At 35.1% G+C, this 14,073-nt stretch overlaps 1 protein-coding gene across 2 annotated transcripts; it reads left to right on the plus strand.

Moving 5' to 3' along the window:
- The first annotated feature begins 11,477 nt into the window (after window positions 1-11,477).
- LOC114313163 (uncharacterized) lies at window positions 11,478-12,409 on the plus strand. Of its 2 annotated transcripts, none has more exons than XM_082888756.1 (3): window positions 11,478-11,900; window positions 12,011-12,073; window positions 12,200-12,409. In XM_082888756.1, exons 1-3 carry the CDS (start codon window positions 11,505-11,507, stop codon window positions 12,206-12,208), a joined length of 468 nt encoding a protein of 155 aa, XP_082744882.1. In that variant the 5' UTR covers window positions 11,478-11,504; the 3' UTR covers window positions 12,209-12,409. The 2 variants fall into 2 exon arrangements, with proteins under 2 accessions (XP_082744882.1, XP_082744883.1); XM_082888757.1 differs by having other exon boundaries at window positions 11,478-11,867.
- Window positions 12,410-14,073: the final 1,664 nt, after the last annotated feature.

The raw sequence follows: 14,073 nt of genomic DNA on the forward strand, positions 1-14,073 counted from the left end.
ATGTGATCAAATCAGTTTTGTATAAATAAAAAAAAATGGATGGTGAAAAATAAACAGTTTACAAAAATCTGATTTGATCACATAGTTATCGATATTTAATCAACGTATTTTTTATGAGCATATGGTATTCAACGAATTCTACACATTGAATGATTTGAATTATCAAAACGAGATCTCCGTAAACCCCTACGAGCTAGAGATGGCAATTTAAACCCGGCCCGACGGGGACCCGACCCCCCGACCCCGATTAACACGGGGATTCCCCGAAAAATACCCCCGACGGGCCGGGGACGGTATTCAAAAAAAAATCCCCGATCATTTTCGGGCCGGGGACGGTGATAAGTTGTTCCGCTCCGGCCCCGGCCCGGTCCCGATTCTGCTCCGCCTCTCTCTCCTCTCTCACTCACCAACCCACTATATAATATATACTCTTCTCTCTCTCTCTCTCTTATCACAGATCAATCTAACAAAACTCCTCTCATCTCTCATTTCGGATCTCTCTCTCTCTCTCATCTCAGACCCCCTCTTCCTCTGCCGCTCTCTGTCTCTCGTCTCTACGCCACCGTGGCCGCACTCCGCAGCTTGATACCAGCGGCGCAACCAGTCTCCATCTTCTCTCCTATCTCAACCGATCGAGACCTCTCTTCTCTTCCTATGTCTGTGTGTGTGTGTGTGATGATGATGGCGACTCAGATCTCAGTCTCAGATCTGTAGATGTCTGTGTGTGTGTGTGATGATGATGGCGACTCAGATCTCAGTCTCAAATCTGCAGATGTGTGTGTGTGTGAGATGATGACGATGAGGGGTTCTGTAACTCAGTTGGTTGAAGATTGGTTATGAGGATGATGACTGGTAATGAGGATGATGAGGGGTTCTATTATGAAGATGTGTGTGCGTCTGTGTGTGTGTGTGATGATGATGATGATGATGAGGGGTTCTCAGTTACCGTCGGGGATGTTTCGGGGTCGGGGAAACCCGATCCCCGTTAGGGGACGGGGTGGGGGGAGTGAGGGGTTCCCCGTCGGGGATCGGGGGCGGGGACGGGGGGTTCCATACTTTCGGGGATCGGGGACGGGGAGGGCAATCCCCGGCCCCGCCCCGCCCCGTTGCCATTCCTACTACGAGCCAACAGTACCCTCCAATCTAATCACAGACAAGAGGAAAACCATTCCCTTATATATTATTGGGTTACACGTACCAAGATAACTTTTTACTTTTATTATTTGGTTGATTCATTTTTTTATTTGGATCTTTTTTCTTTTTTTCTTTTTTTTTTTTTGCATCCGTTTAGGAAGTGGGTTAACATTTTAGTTTTTAAATTTTTTAGCTATTTTAATATGGGCTAAAAAGTTTAGTTTTAGATAAACTTTTTGATTTTTTGATTTTTGTGAGATAAAAAATAAAATAATTATAGTTTGAATGTAACATTTTATCTTATTAATTTTTAAATTTATTTTGTCTTTTTATAACTAAAATAGACTTTAACTCACATACCAAACACAACCTTTGTTTGGTTGATGCTTTTGTAGGAGTGTTGACGTCTAATTTATTTTACAAGAATCATAAAAAATTAATTTCATTGTATATCAAATGAAGTACACATTTTAGATAAACGAAATGTCATTAATTGTTACTGAATTATATTTTTTTTATTCACTTTTGCATGAATCTATACATACGTTATATTTTTTTTATTATCATAATATGCGAATTGAAATTGAGTGCACAATTTCATAACATAGAAGTTGTGTGATCTTTAAACAATAACAATACTTGATATATAGAAGTATAGTTTATGTTGGTAATTGACCCACTTGGACTAAGACAATTTTAAAATCAATGTTCCAAATGTCAAATTTGTATGAAAAAATGAATGGATGAACTTAGGTACGATATTGTTTTCATATTCAAAACATTTTTTAGTTGCATCTCCCTATTATATTTTAAATTTATAAGAATTTTTTATTTTATAATACAAGGTGATTATAATAAATTAATTAAATTATACAATCCCGTGCGTAGCACAAATTGCCACTAGTTTAATAAAAAAGTAAATTACACTATTTCCATTGCATTCTTTTGAAATAATACTACACCACTCTATTCTTCAAAATCAAACTGTCTTCTCCTGTAAGACAAGATAACACAATTTAGGCCTCATTTGACAAGTGGTAATTTTAGGTAAAAAGTTAAAAAGTTACTAAAAAAATTAAAAAATCAACAACTTATACAAAAAAGTTAAAGATTCTATTTTCTTTTTACTTTCTACTTTCTACATATCTTTTCGTAAAAAATTAAAAAATCATCACAAACCTACTCACCTTACTTGTTTCCACTTTTCAAAAAACACTTTTTAGAAAATTCTATTTTCTTATTTTTCGTGTTTTTTTTGTTTTTACTGAATTTTTTTAATATTTTAAGTAATTTTTTTACTTTTTAGACACACCTAACATAATGTAACAACCCTCGTCATTGTTTACCGAATAACCACTGATTACCGTTAAACTGAAACTGATTATGACTGATAAGTGAACTGAATAAACTACTGAACTGACTGACTGAAATTGAAACTGAATTGACTGAGTATACCGGTTTAATTGTAATTCTATCTGTTTGGTTATTTGATTATCTGTTCATGCCTTTGTGTTTAAATTGCGAATTGAAGGCCTTATCGGCGGCCGAATCTGAAATTGATTGATGTTCTATGATCGTTAGAATTAATGTGAATTTATGGCATATTTATCTGAAAACTGATTTGGTATGATTAAATTAGAGTAATTAAGCCAAATTAATAGCGTTGGACTTATTTACCATTAGGCCATTGAGTGGACCACTACCTAATATCTTTTGAGCCTTATTACACTTAGGCACACATTTGTTCAGCCACATTTGAGAAGCAAAACCGACTGTGAGAGAGAGGTAGAGGAACTTAGCTTCATCTTGAATTTTGGTTTCAAATTTGAAGGAATTGAAGGATTGAGTGCATATTTGAGCCTCCAACCCTCTAATTTAAGACCTAAGGTAGTGTTATTACCCTCTTGTTTGTGAATTGAACTTGCTCTTACATGATTCATGTCAATTTAGTGGATTAAGTCAAGAATTGGTTCCTTAATGTTGAATTGGAGCTCATTCCATGCATGCATGTTTGAATTGTTGAATTTTAAGTTGTTTTCATGACAAATTGTCACATGCATGCTCATAGTTATGTTAAGTCCATGTTTTCATCTTGTTTTTGTAAGAGTTAGCTCATTAGAGCATGAAATTGAAGCTTTGAAATAGTTTAAATTCATGCATGTTTGCATGTTCTCCATATTCATGAAAATTGGTTTGAATTGAGTTGTTTGAAACACCCTTGGGCTTTGATTTTACAAATTGAGCTTTGAATTATGTTAAAGTAGGAGTTTTGATGTGTTTTCTGAAAAATTGGCCCAAAAGGATCGAATTTATGGTTTAAAAACTTGGTTTTGAGCTTGAGGTTCAAATCTGGAATTTCCAGAATTTGGACTCACACTCGAACGGGGTGACTGGCGCTCGAGCGTGGAAATCGTGCTCCCAGCATTTTGTTCTGTTTTGAAGTCCGCTCGAGCAGATGAATTGACGCTCGAGCGGGACATTGTGTCTCATGCTCGAGCGGGTGTCGAGCGCCCAAGCGAGCATGATTTTCACCTATCCAGCACTTTTGACTGTTTTGCAGAACGCTTGAGCGGGTAAGTATACGCTCAAGCGGAAACCTTTGTCTGCATGTCCGCTCGAGCGGAGTAACCAACACTCGAGCGTGACCCCTGTTTTCTGAAAATTCTGAAAATATTTTTAAAGTGCATATTTGCATCCTCATCTCATCCTAGGCATTATTAGGCATAGTTTAAGACATCTTAATGAGGATATAGATGTAGAACCACACCAAGGCAAATTAGGGATTAAGTTATTATCTTTCCCAACTATGTAGTTTAGTGTGTGTTCAATCTGTAACTGTGTAGGGTTGGCGACTGGGGATGCGCTCTAGCTTACTGTAGCCCAGAACTCTGTGAGTAACAACTGTGTAAAGATATGTTCAAAATGATTATCTTCTGAACAACTGAACTATATTGCTTTCTGAACTGATTACTGTTAACTGAATAAATGTAAGTCCTATATTCTGAACTGTATTGTGGCATCCTTAGCAACTACTGTTTACTGTTACTGCTACAGAGATCTCTATCGGTTCCCTTGTTGGAACCACTACTGTTACTGATTGATGGCCATCATTTACTGTTCGGTCTTTTAAGACCTACTGTTTACTGTACTGTTATGCTAATGGATGTACCACATATGACTGAATGACTGATATACTGAATTAACGAACTGTTTTCATTACTGTAAGGACATTCATTCTTAAACCCTTTATGCATTGTGTTATTCACTGGGCTTTAGCTCACTGCTCATATATATATGTAGGTGTATAGGCACCAGACCGCAGCTAGAAGCGTCGGGGTAAACTCCAGTTTTGTCGAGCCAACCTATGTGCCTCAATGCGAGGTTCCGAGCCTATCAAGCTACGGCTTAGGGGTGTTTTTAATTTCCCCGTCTGTCTCTGTATTTGTTTTGTACGGCTGTATACACTGTTACAGTACTGTTTAATAGGGATTAAGTCCTTGAACTGAATGATTGTATATATGTACATATTGTTTTGTCTGACTATATATATTTGAATGAAATGTCTTTTTGCATACAGACTGTCACAACTCATTGGATATTGTTTATTTACTGTATTGGCTTCCGCCAGCCCCTGTACTCTGTATTACTGTTAAGTAGGCCTTCGGTAATCTCGGATTACTGGCAGGTTACGGTGCTAAACCCATAGGGGCGGGTTTGGGTCGTGACACATAAATACACCTAAAAAGTAAAAAAATTGTAAAAAAAATCTTTTAAAAATTCACTAAATACCAAAAATACAAAAAAAAAATACAAGAATTCAGTACATTTTTTATATTTTTATGTATTTATTAATTTTTTAAAATATTTTTTCACAAATTTTTTTGCTTTTTAGACACATCTTAGTAAGGTGCATCTAAAAAAGTAAAAAAAAAATATTTAAAATTAAAAAAATATTCACAAAAAACAAAAAATACGAAAATCAAAAAAGTCAATTTTCAAAAAACTCAAATCAAACACACTGACTAGTTTTTTTTACATCATATTTTAGCTAAAAAAATTTAAAAATTACTAAAAAAACTTATTTCCAACGGTAAGTTCCCATTATACCTCTGCTATCTCTTAATCTTTTCATTCTTTATAACTACCATTATTCTTAAACTCAACAACTATTTTTTTTTTCTCTCTACTTCAAATTCACTAAATTTAATTATTCACAAAATTTTCAAAACCAATCATTATCACCAATTTTACTCACTCTTTATGTGCCATTTTGGGAACATAGTAAAAAATCACGTTTTTGGACCCAAAAAAAAATGGGAACTTAAAGACGCAGCAAAAAATGCAGCCCTAAAATTACAAATTAGGGCCTATAAAAAAATAAAAAAATAAATCTCTTATGTTGGGTAAGGGTATTTTGGTCATTTTAATTTGATTTGACACCATAAATAAATATTAAACTAAAAAGCAAAAAGTCAACTTTTTACCAACTTACCAAATCACTTCCAAAAAAGCCAAAAACCTTGATAAAAAGTCAAAAGTCAACTTTTTACCAGCTTCCCAAAACAACCCTATATATATGCACTGTACAGGGAAATGAGAGACCACCAAAACATGGCATTACTACTGTCTACTCTCTTTCCTTTCAACCATGGATGTCGACCAATACAATTGAAATTGTTGGCACGAGTCGCATCAAGACTCCACATATCATCAACTACCATTCATTCTTTTTTATCAATACCACTGCAATAGATCAACAATGATTTAGAGCACTTATTTATGTACTCTAATGGAGCACTAATGATATAACATGGAGAAAAAATAAATAAATAAATAAAACAAATCGAGATTAAAACATCATATTACAGTAGGTGGTGCCCACTGCCAGCTCATTAGAGTTAGTTTTAGAACTCATGAATTAGAGTTCCAAAGCATTTTTCGCAATAGATATACTCAACAACTTTGATTTGATCATTGTTGTCTTCTATTTCATCCTTGCAATCATTATCACTAACACCACAAATCTTTTTCTCATCCTCTATCAGTCATTTCTATGATTATCATCGCTACATATCTACTATCATCTTCAATCATCCCCATTGATCTCTGTTCTTTACAACCGTCACCACCATCTACATTTACCCTAATCTTCGATCATTATTGTAGATTTACTGTCATTTTCAATCATAGTAGTACTGGTAATGGTTGTAGTGCTTAATAAGGAAAGAGAGAGGATGCCAAGAGAAAACCATAGTGGTGTTTGAGGTATGAAGAGAGAATATATGATATTGAAAGAAAATAAAGTTGTTGTTTAAAGAAAATAAAAGAGGTAATATAGATAATTGAAAAACAATGGTAGCGGTGTTTGAGGCAAGAGAAGATATGAGGACCTAAACGGAGACGATGATAGGGCTTGAATAAACCTACAAGGGAATGATGGTGGTGTTTAAGGTAAGAAAAAAATGAAAGAGATTACTATTGAGTTTGAGACATTTACAAAGGCAAATTATAATTTGTAGGAGAATTTTAGCTTACATAAGCCATTTTATAAGGGTGAACATGTACAATATTTTTAAATCGAGGGAGATCAGTGATGTTTTAGAGAATAATAAGGTGGCAATGCGATTTCAAAATAATACAGAGGGTCTCATTGAAATTTACTCCAATATTATAAGTCCATGCGCTACAGAGTGTAGTCAATCATGGTATGGAGATAGCTAGCTGACCTTACAATATCTTTTTTTTTTTTTTTTTTCTTTTTTTTTTGGAAAGAGAGAAAGAGAGAGTTAGGATGGCACCTATAAATCAATATAAGACATAAACTAGTGCAGACCTAAAGTCTAAAGAATTATATTTTACTGCTCAATAATTATAAACAATACATAGTACATATTAGATTGATGGACTGACACTGCAATGACAGAGTGAAATAAAATAAAAATAAATAAATAACTATATACTCCACATAAATTTAAAAAAAATGGCTTCGACCCTCTGTGAAGGTGTTGGAGTCTTTTCTGATTGGTCAAAATAATTTTTTTTTTTTTTTTTTTTGAGTTTCAGCCGGCAGGCTGTCACGTGGCACTGGGAGTCACTGGGGTCGGAAGCACTGTTCTAAATTTTAAGGCCCCGTTTGGGAACCCTCTCATTTAGTTAAAAAGTCAAAAAAATTATTTAAAAAGTCAAAAAATCAACAACTCATATTAAAAAGTCAAAAATTCTCTTTTCTCTCTACTTTTTTGCGCATCTTTTTGTAAAAAGTCAAAAAGTCATCTCAAACGGGTTGTTTTGGGAAGTTGGTAAAAAGTTAACTTTTGGCTTTTTACTAAGCTTTTTGGCTTTTTTGGAAGTAATTTGGGAAGTTGGTAAAAAGTTGACTTTTTGCTTTTTAATTTAATATTTATTTATGATGTCAAATCCAATTAAAATGATCAAAATACCCTTACCCAACATAAGAGATTTATTTTTTTATTTTCTTTTCATAGGCCCTAATTTGTAATTTTATGACTGCATTTTTGGCACTTGCCAAATGGCTTTTCTAGCGTTTTTTGTCAAAAAACGTGACTTTTTACCATGTTCCCAAAATGGCACATACTATTTTTTTTTTAGTTCATATTTTAATCAAAAAATCAAAAATTACTAAATTAACTTATTCCCAAACAATGTCTAAATATACATTTTACAACTCAATAACATCTAAAAGCATGTTAGTGTAATACATTAGTCAATTAATAAATTTTATTTTATTTTGGTGTTTTAATGAACATGTTAACTATGGATTATCTTGACAAATGGATTAAAAATCAGTTTTTAAAATTTTTAAATCATAGGGTAAATTACATTTACCTCCCATGAGGTTTCTGACAAATACAGGGATCTCCCCTGTGGTTTGAATAATTACAGTAACACCCCCTACTTTACCTGACAATGTCAAGTTTCCCCCATTCCGTCTATTTTGCCCAAACGACGTTAGTATCCAATAGAAAATAACCATGTGACCCTTGCTTTTTCTTGCAAAAAGACCAAAAAGCCCTTTGTTCACAAAATCCCTAATCAATGCATTCACAATACAAATCGAATTGTTCAGAGAAAGAAAAGAGAGAGGGAGGCGATCGTCGTGAACCGATCGTCGATTGTGAAGAAGACGAAAAAGCTTGAGGTTTTGAACCGATCGTCGTTGCCAGTACACAATGTAAAAGAGTTTCATCGATGAGAAGTTGCTGTTACGGCTTCCAGGTAAGATTTCGAACTCTGTAAGCTTCGAATAGTGTTTTAAAATGTGTGTTGATGATTTTCGAATATTTTTTTCCATCTTTTTTCTTACAAATTTGTTTGTATTCTGTGTTTGATTTGATGAAATGTATGTGAAAATGGTTTTCTTCGAAAATATATATTTAGAGTTTATATTTTATTTGCAAAATTTCTGACTGGAAAAAAGGAATTTGTTGAATATTATTATAATAATAGTGTAATGTAGGGATTTAATATAAATTTCTAATTTTTTTTATTTTATTTATGAGATGTATGTTTAGGGCTTTTATTTGATTTGCAATGTTGAGGGCTTTTATTTGATTTGCAATGTTGAGGGCTTTTATTTGATTTGCAAAATTTCTGATTCGAATACAGGGAATTTGTTGAAAATTTATGAATTTATGATTTTCTGGGTGTTATTCAGGAGATGTATGTTTAGAATGAATTTCTGATTTGTTGGGTTTTACTTATGATTGTTTAATATTAGTATAATTATAGTGTAATTTACGGATTTCTTCATGTTTGCATATTGTCATTGTATGGGCTTGCTTATTTTATTTTATAATTGGTACATCATTATGATTACAGTATGGCTGCATTTCCTTATTTTGATTTAATCATCAACTACAAAGGAAAAGTGGGAAGAGTGTTTGATGTGGACCCAAATATGTATTGCTACATTGATGCCTTGAAGGATGTAACTGCAACAGTCCTGTCTGACATTTCTTGTAGTGAAGCAATAGCAATCACATTGCATTGTGATATGTCTGGTACTGACAGAAGGAGATTAGTAGAAAATGATCTTGATGTGCTAGACATGTTTTATGTGCAAGGAAGGAGTAAAACAATTAACTTGTATGTAAACATAGAATATTCCATTGGAATGAGTGATGGTGGACATAAAAGTAATGTTGGAAATGAAAATCATGGAGTAGATGCTGTAGATGTAGAGCAAGACTACCATACTGTAGATGTAGATGAAGAGTACCATCAGGACAATGTTTATGGGTTTAGTGATGAGGATAGGGATTGGAATGCAACTGCTGAGGATGAAAACCAATCAGATGCCAATGAGATTTTGAGTGATGATGATAATGAGTGCTCAAGTGATGATGCTGAACTTAGTGATTACCAATCTGGTGATGATGAAGTGCCATATTCTACTACTGATGATGATTATGATGATGAAGCAAACTGTCTAGATGATGAAGAGATGAGGTTTCCAGGCATGAAGTATGATGGTACCTACAATGGGAAGGAGCCATATATGAATCAAGATGGAGAAGTTGTGTTGGAAGAAGGGATGATTTTTCCAGAAGTGAATACTTTTAGGGCTACATTAAGGGACTATACAGTGCAAACTGGTTTCAAGATAGTAAGAGACAAAAATGAGAAGTCTAGAGTAATAGCCCATTGTGCTGCTGAGGGCTGTCCTTGGAGAATTCATGCATCTCCACTTCCAGATGGGATCACCTACAAGATTAAAACCTTAGTACCTACACACACATGTAGCAGGATGAACACAAACACTGAAGCTACATCAGCTTGGATTGCTAAAAAAATGGTTGAAAGTTTTAAGGACAATCCACACATGGGCTTAGATACCATGCAAATGAAACTGAATAAAATGTTTGGGATTGAGGCTTCAAGAATGCAACTGTATAGAGCCAAAAGGAGGTGCAAGGAGGAGCTGGAGGGTGATCATGGGAGCCAATATGTGTTGTTGCCAACATATGCTAGTCAAATCAACAAAACAAACCCTGGCAGCTTGGTTGTCATAAATTATGACATACCCTCTACCCCAGTCTCAGAAGATGGAGAACAACCAGACCCTACCATTCCTCAATATCCATTGTTCCAAAGAATTTTCATATCATTTGATGCAATGAAAGCAGGGTTCATTAATGGATGTAGGCCATTCATAGGGGTAGATGGGTGTCACTTGAAGGGTCCCTATGGTGGTGTTTTAATTTCAGCAGTTGCCTTGGATGGAAATAATGGCTTGTTTCCATTGGCATTGGCAATAGTAGAGGGTGAATGCAAGGACAGTTGGTCTTTTTTCTTGCACAACTTGAGAACAATCATAGAAGATGCACTACCTTCTAGACCATGGACCATCATGTCTGATCAACAAAAGGTACTTTACTGACATATTCAACAACTACTTTACTTACATAATTACAAATGATTCTCTAATTTTAAACTTGTAATGCTTAGTAATGTTTCATTGTTTTTATATGCAGGGCCTTGATAAGATTGTGAGTGACATTATACCGAAGGCAACTCATAGAAGATGTTGCATGCACCTATATAACAATTTCAGAGCCAAATTTCTGGGTTTAATTCTGAGGAAGCAATTTTGGAGAGCAGCAAGGGCTTACAATCAGATGGAGTATGATAAGGCTATGCAAGCCATTAAGGACCTGAACAATGATGCTTGCATTTGGTTGCAGAAGGTTCCAGTTGAAGGAAGGTCTAGGCATGCATTTGATGGTAGGATTAGAAGTGATCACATCACAAATAACATGACAGAGTCCTTCAACAATTGGTTAGGAAATTTGAGAACTCAGCCAATTTTAACTATGTTAGAGGGCATAAGGTGCAAGTTGATGGGTAAGTTTCAGATGAGGTACCAAAAGGCAATGCAATGGAAATCTAATGTCACATTGAATGTGAAGAAACAGCTTGAGGTCACACAGAAATGGTCAAGGACTTGCACAGTGGAGTATGCAGGAGGCAATGAGTATGAGGTGAAGGATAATGAGGGGGTTAATCACATTGTCCATATTGGGGCAATGACTTGTGTATGTAGACAGTGGGAAATATCTGGTCTTCCATGCAAGCATGTTGTGGCTGCAATTTCTCACAGTAGGTTAAACATAGAAGATTTTGTCCACCCCTACTATTCTAAGGCAACTTACTTGAGAGCCAATGGTGGAATGATACATCCCATCTTACACCATAGCATGTGGACACTTATACCTGGGGATCCTTTACAACCCCCACCACTGAAAAGATTGCCAGGAAGGCCAAGGACTTCAAGAAAGAGGGCTGCTCACGAGCCACCAGCTGGAACAAGTCAGACAAAAAGGTCTAGTACCTTGAGATGCAAATGGTGCATGCAATTTGGACACAACAAGAGAACTTGCCAAAGAGGTCCAGTCAGGGGTGAAGCATCTGCTGCTGGTAGGGGCAGTGGCACATCCAGTGGTAGAGGCAGTGGCAAAACTGATGGCACATCCAGTGGTAGAGGCAGTGTCAAAACTGCTGGTAGGGGCAGTGGCAGATCTGTGAGTAGGGGCAGAGGTAGAGACAATTCAAGTGGGAGAGGTAGTTCAGCTAAGAGGGGCAATGCAAGTGGTAGAGGCAACTCAAGTGGGAGGGACAGTTCAGCTGGGAGGGGAAATACAACTACAAGAGGAAGTTCAGCTGGGAAGGGAAGTTCAAGTGGGAGAGGCAAGGGCAAGGCCAACCATGCACAAGTGAGAGGCAAGGGCAAGGCCAACCATGCACAAGTAAGTTTTTTGTATTTGTTTTGCCTTTTCATTTGTGATTTTTATTTGTTTTCTATCAATTTATGATATTGATATGCATATTTATTACCTTACTTTGGTTTTCAATTTAGGATGTTCCAAGAGGGACCCCCCCAATGCCTGCTGAATGTGTGACACAGGTCACACAACATCATGTTAGTTATGAACTTACTTATGAAGTTACAATGAAATTAGCTAAGTTGTTGATATTTGTTTGTTTGTGACACAGGTCAGACAACATCAATTTATTTGTTTGTTTGTTTGTTTGACTTTTTTTGCAGATGACTTAGCTAAGTTGTTGATATTTTGGGTACAAGGATTAACATAGGTTGAAGGTATAAAATATATGTTGCTTGACTGTATAGTTAGTGAGGATCATGTTCCACTTTTTTGTATTTTTGTAGTGGACATGCAATGCTAAGAATAGCAATATGATGATGTGGCCATTTTTGTTTTTTTGTAGTGGCCATGAAGTATTTTATAACTGATGATGTAACCGAACATATCTGATAGGAATGATGTAAGTAAACTACTTGAACATATTTTACAACAATCATGATGTAATTAAACAGGTGCATATTTATGGAATGGTTTTGCTTGCTGTTTAGATTATGTTTACAGGTCATTATGTTATTCAAATGAGATGTGCATATTTACATAATGCTGAAATAACTTCTTCATATTTAAATATGGTCCATTACAAAACATATTGCATTACAAACATAAGGTCTATTACCAAATATTACAAAACCTTACATAAGGGCCATTACAAAAAGGGCCATTACAGGGCCATTACAAAACAGTATTACAGGGCCATTACAAAACAGTAGGTGAATCATTACCATTACATTTTTAGAGCAACCATTAGGGAAATCAAACACATCACAAAATTCATGATCATTATCATCTTTATAAACCCCATGTTTGCTTCAAGTACTTGCATCCTTGTTTGCATAGCCCCCATTTGGTTCATTAAATTCGTTGCAGGACTTTCTTCTTCATAGGATAAAGTGTGTCTGTTAACAGTTGTTTGAGTGTCTTCCATCATCATTTCTCCTCCAATAGATGAGTTTACTGGTTTGCACCACTCCCAGAATCCGCATTTCCCATTTGGGCATAAATAATACAATTTGCCTCTGTTTTTTTCAGATTCAGTGACTTTAATTGTTGCTTTGCTCCCACAGTAACAGATCTTGCTTCTATATTTCATCACCCCTCCTCCATTACTTGATGATGATATATCCATCCAGTGAACCTACATTCATGAAATGTGAGAGTTTTAATGCATTTTCAGGACATATATTGATGGGACATACCTGTGTTTATGTTTCATTTCTCAATAATGGATCATAGTTATAATGCATTTTCAGGACATATATTCATGGGACATACTTGTGTTTGTGCTTCATTTCTCAATAATGGATCATAGTTATAATGCATTTTCAGATGCAATTTTTTTTTTTTTTAAATAGTTAATGTGATTGGGAACATATGTGTTGTGCTTGTGCTTCATTTCTCAATAATGGGCATAGTTATAATGCATTTTCATATGCAATTTTTTTTTTTAAATAGTTAATGTGATTGGGAACATACCTGTGTTTGTGCTTGGCCCTTTCTTCTTTTTGTTGTTCTTTAATTTTGGTTGCCTCTCTAAATTTTTCTCTTCCACTTGGATTTACTGAAGTGAAGCTGGAGAGACTCTAGCATTTGCTATATATAGATGGGTTGAGGGTATTATGGGCATTTTATTGTTTACATTTGATGACATAGGCAGGGTCTGTTAGGGGTTAAAACGGCTGTCAACTTTTGGGGGAAAACTTGACATTGTCAGGTAAAGTAGGGGGTGTTACTGTAATTATTCAAACCACAGGAGAGGTCCCTGTATTTGTCAGAAACCTCAAGGGAGGTAAATGTAATTTATCATATTATCTTTCTACTTTTTTATATTTTTTTTTCATAAAAAATAAAAAATTAATTTTTAACATACTTCTCAAAATAAACTTATGTAATAGAATACATCTGTGGATTAACAAGTCAATATATTGAATTTAAAATTTGTTTAACTAAAAATAATCTAAATTTATTAGTCAAACACAAATCATTAATTGACTTTTTCTCGGCAAAAGGCGACTGTACCAACATTTTTCATTTTGCT

This window comes from Camellia sinensis, chromosome 9 (genome assembly GCF_055761805.1).
Source record: "Camellia sinensis isolate YWXY chromosome 9, ASM5576180v1, whole genome shotgun sequence".
Taxonomy (NCBI): Eukaryota; Viridiplantae; Streptophyta; class Magnoliopsida; order Ericales; family Theaceae; genus Camellia; species Camellia sinensis.